Raw genomic sequence first — 5,317 nt, forward strand, 5'->3', positions numbered from 1 at the left:
GGGCACCCAGTGCGGGGGACACCCAGTGCGGGGGCACCCAGTGAGGGGGCACCCAGTGAGGGGCCACCCAGTGAGGGGGCGCCCAGTGAGGGGGGCACCCAGTGTGGGGGGCACCCAGTGTGGGGGGGCACGGGGTGACACCCAGTGCGGGGGCACCCAGTGAGGGGGCACCCAGTGCGGGGGGGCGCAGGGGGCACCCAGTGCGGGGGGGCACCCAGTGAGGGGGCACCCAGTGCAGGGGACACCCAGTGAGGGGGCACCCAGTGCAGGGGCGCCCAGTGAGGGGGCACCCAGTGAAGGGGGCACCCAGTGAGGGGGGCACCCAGTGAGGGGGGCACCCAGTGAGGGGGCACCCAGTGTGGGGGGCACCCAGTGAGGGGGGTGCGGGGTGACACCCAGTGAGGGGGCATCCAGTGAGGGGGGCACCCACTGCAGGGGCACCCAGTGTGGGGGCACCCAGTGCGGGGGGGCACCCAGTGAGGGGGGGCGCGGGGGGGCACCCAGTGTGGGGACACCCAGTGAGGGAGCACCCAGTGAGGGGGGCGCGGGGGGCACCCAGTGCGATGGCACCCAGTGAGGGGGCACCCAGTGACAGGGCACCCAGTGCGGGGCACCCAGTGCGGGGGGTGCGGGGGACACCCAGTGCGGGGCACCCAGTGAGGGGGGGCGCGGGGGGGCACCCAGTGAGGGGGCACCCAGTGAGGGGGGCACCCAGTGAGGGGGCACCCAGTAAGGGGACACCCAGTAAGGGGACACCCAGTGAGGGGGCACCCAGTGAGGGGGCACCCAGTGGGGGGGACACCCAGTGAGGGGGGCACCCAGTGAGGGGGCACCCAGTGCGGGGGGCACCCAGTGCGGGGGGCACCCACTGCATGGGGGACACCCACCCCGAGGTGACACCCGCCCAGGGGACACCCGCTGCATGGGTGACACCCACCCGGGGGGACACCTGCTGCATGGGGGACACCCACCCGGGGGGACACCCGCTGTGGGGGGGACACCCGCCTGGGGGGACACCCACCTGGGGGGACACCCGCCCAGGGGTGACACCCGCCTGGGGTGACACCCACCCAGGGGACACCCGCCCGGGGGGACACCCGCCCAGGGGTGACACCCACCCGCAGTGACACCCACCCAGGGGACACCCACCCGCAGTGACACCCGCTGTGGGGGGGACACCCGCCCCGGGGGGACACCCGCGCGGGGGGACATGCGCGCGGGGTGACACCCAGTGCGGGGTGACACCCACCCGGGGGACACCCGCTGTGGGGGGACACCCACCTGGGGGGACACCCACCCAGGGGACACCCGCCTGGGGGGACACCCACCTGGGGGGACACTCGCCCAGGGGTGACACCCGCCTGGGGTGACACCCACCCAGGGGACACCCGCCCGGGGTGACACCCGCCTGGGGTGACACCCACCCAGGGGACACCCGCACGGAGGGACACCCGCTGCGTGGGGGACACCCACCCAGGGGACACCCACCTGGGGGACACCCGCCCCGAGGTGACACTCGCCCAGGGGGACACCCGCCTGGGGGACACCCACCCAGGGGACACCCGCTGCATGGGGGACACCCACCCGGGGGGACACCCACCTGGGGGGACACTCACCCAGGGGGACACCCACCCCAAGGGGACACCCACCCAGGGAGACACCCGCCTGGAGTGACACCCACCCGGGGTGACACCTGCCCCAGGGGGACACCCACCCGGGGGGACACCCACCTGGGGGAACACTCGCCCAGGGGACACCCACCCCAAGGGGACACCCACCCGGGGGACACCCGCCCAGGGTGACACCCACTGCATGGGGGACACCCGCCCCGGGGTGACACCCACCCAGGGGACACCCGCGCGGGGTGACACCCACCCGGGGTGACACCCGCCCAGGGGACACCCGCCCCGGGGTGACACCCACCCAGGGGACACCCGCCCGGGGTGACACCCGCCCGAGCGGCGCCACGGGGACCCCCTCCGCGGGCGCCATGGCAACGGGCCACAGGGTGTCCCCGCGGTGCTTGGGGTGTTGTCGGGGTGGCGACGGTGTCACCCACGGGTGACACTGCGGCCCCGGCACCCTGCGCGCTGCCAAGGGGACCCTGGGCGGGTGTCACAGGAGCGGGGCACGGCCGGGGGTGCCGGGGGGTCCCCGGGGTGCCGGGGGGTCCCCGGGGGGGTCCCTGGGAGCAGAACTGGGACAGCGACCGGTTGTTACTGGGGCGGCGCCTGGGGGGGCCTCGGGGGGGAGGGGTCACCGGGACGTCACCCGGACGTCACCCGGACGTCACCCGGACGTCACCCAGGGGCGTCACCCGGCGGCTGCTGGGGGTCACCAGGGGCAGCGCCGGGGCGTCACCGTCCAGCGGGTGTTGCTGGAGGGCCCCCCGGGGAGGGGGCACCGTGGGGCACCCATGGGTGCTGTGGGGCTCCAAGAGATACGAGGGTGTTGTGGGGCACCCCTAGGTGCTGTGGGGCACCCATGGGTGCTGTGGGGCTCCAAGAGATACGAGGGCGCTATGGGGCACCCATGGGTGCTGTGGGGCTCCAGTGGACACCRGGGTGTTGTGGGGCACCCCTAGGTGCTGTGGGGCACCCATGGGTGCTGTGGGGCTCCAAGAGATACGAGGGCGCTATGGGGCACCCATGGGTGCTGTGGGGCTCCAGTGGACACCAGGGTGTTGTGGGGCACCCCTAGGTGCTGTGGGGCACCCATGGGTGCTGTGGGGCTCCAAGAGATACGAGGGCGCTATGGGGCACCCATGGGTGCTGTGGGGCTCCAGTGGACACCRGGGTGTTGTGGGGCACCCCTAGGTGCTGTGGGGCACCCATGGGTGCTGTGGGGCTCCAAGAGATACGAGGGCGCTATGGGGCACCCATGGGTGCTGTGGGGCTCCAGTGGACACCAGGGTGTTGTGGGGCACCCCTAGGTGCTGTGGGGCACCCATGGGTGCTGTGGGGCTCCAAGAGATACAAGGGCGCTATGGGGCACCCATGGGTGCTGTGGAGCTCCAACGGACACCAGCGTGCTGGTGGGCACCCTTGGGTGCTGTGGGGCTGCAATGGACACCGGGGCCCTGTGGGGGAGGTCTGGGTGCCGTAGGGCACCCGTGGGTGCTGTGGGACTCCAATGTGGGACACCAGGCTGCTGTAGGGCACCCGTAGGTGCTGTGGGGCACCCTTGGGTGCTGTGGGGCTCCAATGGACGCCAGGGTGCTGTGTGGCACCCATGAGTGCTGTGGGGCTCCAGGGGACACCAGGGATGCCGTGTGGCACCCGTGGGTGCTGTGGGGCTCCAGTGGACACCGGGGATGCTGTGGGACACCCATGGGCGCTGTGGGGCTCCAGGGGACCCCGGGGATGCTGTGGGGCACCCGTGGGCGCTGTGGGGCTCCAGTGGACACCTGTGGGCACTGTGGGGCACCCGTGGACACCGGGGATGCTGTGGGGCACCCGTGGGCGCTGTGGGGCTCCAGGGGACACCGGGGATGCTGTGGGGCACCCGTGGGCGCTGTGGGGCTGCACTGGACACCGTGGGCGCCGTGGGGCTCCAGTGGATACTGGGGATGCTGTGGGGCACCCATGGGCGCTGTGGGGCTCCAGGGGACACCGTGGGCGCTGTGGGGCTCCAGGGGACCCCGGGGATGCCGTGTGGCACCCGTGGGTGCTGTGGGGCTGCATTGGACACCAGGGATGCTGTGGGGCACCCATGGGCGCTGTGGGGCTCCAGGGGACCCCGGGGATGCCGTGTGGCACCCGTGGGTGCTGTGGGGCTGCATTGGACACCGGGGATGCTGTGGGGCACCCATGGACCCTGGAGATGCCGTGTGGCACCTGTGGGTGATGTGGGGCTGCAGTGGACACCGTGGGCACTGTGGGGCTCCAGGGGACCCCGGGGATGCTGTGGGGCGCCCGTGGGCGCCGTGGAGCTCCAGGGGACCCCGGGGATGCTGTGGGGCACCCGTGGGCGCTGTGGGGCTGCAGTGGACACCGGGGATGCTGTGGGGCACCCGTGGGCGCTGTGGGGCTGCAGTGGACCCCGTGGGCACTGTGGGGCTCCAGGGGACACCGGGGATGCTGTGGGGCACCCGTGGACACCGGGGATGCTGTGGGGCACCCGTGGGCACTGTGGGGCTCCAGGGGACCCCGGGGATGCCGTGTGGCACCCGTGGGCGCCGTGGGGCACCCATGGGCACTGTGGGGCTCCAGGGGACCCCGGGGATGCCATGTGGCACCCGTGGGTGTTGTGAGGCTCCAGGGGACCCCGGGGATGCCGTGTGGCACCCATGGGTGTTGTGAGGCTCCAGGGGACCCCAGGGATGCCGTGTGGCACCCGTGGGCGCCGTGGGTCGGCCGCGGGCGCGCGCGCCCACCTGCTTGTTCATGAAGACGTAGATGATGGGGTTGTAGACGGTGGAGGCCTTGGAGAAGACGGAGGGCACGGAGGCGAGCGCCACGTCGAAGGGCTGCCCGCGGTGCGTCACCACCCAGAGCGCGAAGGCCGCGTAGGGCAGCCAGCAGAGCAGGAAGCCCAGCACCATGACCACCACCATCTTGGTGACCTCGCGCTCCGCCTTCTGCGTCGTGGCCGACTGCTCCTGCTGCTTGGCCACCTGCGGGGCGCGCGCACGGAGCGGCCGTCGGGAGTGGGCCAACGTGGGCATGGAGTGGTCGTTGGGAATGAGTGATCATGGGCATGGAGTGGTCGTTGGGAATGAGCCAACGTGGGCACGGAGCGGTCATCGGGAATGAGCGATCATGGGCACGGAGCGGCCATCGGGAATGAGCGATCATGGGCATGGAGTGGTCGTTGGGAATGAGCCAACGTGGACACGGAGCGGCCGTCGGGAGTGAGCCGACGTGGGCACGGAGCGGTCATCGGGAATGAGTGATCATGGGCACGGAGCGGCCGCTGGGAATGAGCCAACGTGGGCACGGAGCGGCCGTCGGGAGTGAGCCGACGTGGGCACGGAGCGGTCATCGGGAATGAGCGATCATGGGCATGGAGTGGCCGTCGGGAGTGAGGCACCACGCGCACGGAGCGGCCGTTGGGAATGGGCCAACGTGGGCATGGAGTGGTCGTTGGGAATGAGCGATCATGGGCACGGAGCGGCCGTTGGGAATGAGCGATCATGGGCACGGAGCGGCTGTTGGGAATGAGCCAACGTGGGCACGGAGCGGCCATCGGGAATGAGCCAACGTGGGCATGGAGTGGCCATTGGGAATGAGCCATTGTGGACACGGAGCGGCCGTTGGGATTGACCGATCATGGGCATGGAGCGGCCGCTGGGAGTGAGGCAACGTGGGCATGGAGC

General features: G+C 72.0%; 1 protein-coding gene across 1 annotated transcript in view; it reads right to left on the reverse strand.

Moving 5' to 3' along the window:
* Positions 1 to 4,335: 4,335 nt before the first annotated feature.
* LOC112959337 (blue-sensitive opsin-like) overlaps positions 4,336 to 5,317 on the reverse strand; it is a gene marked incomplete at its 3' end in the record, with an annotated part of 4,207 nt that continues 3,225 nt past the window's right edge. The window contains exon 3 of the mRNA XM_026053341.1: positions 4,336 to 4,615. Coding sequence (XP_025909126.1) covers positions 4,336 to 4,615 — 280 coding nt within the window. The remainder of the gene's footprint in view (positions 4,616 to 5,317) is intronic.

The sequence above is a fragment of the Nothoprocta perdicaria genome, unplaced genomic scaffold, assembly GCF_003342845.1.
Source record: "Nothoprocta perdicaria isolate Ctin4 unplaced genomic scaffold, notPer1 scaffold_981, whole genome shotgun sequence".
In the NCBI taxonomy this organism is placed as follows: Eukaryota; Metazoa; Chordata; class Aves; order Tinamiformes; family Tinamidae; genus Nothoprocta; species Nothoprocta perdicaria.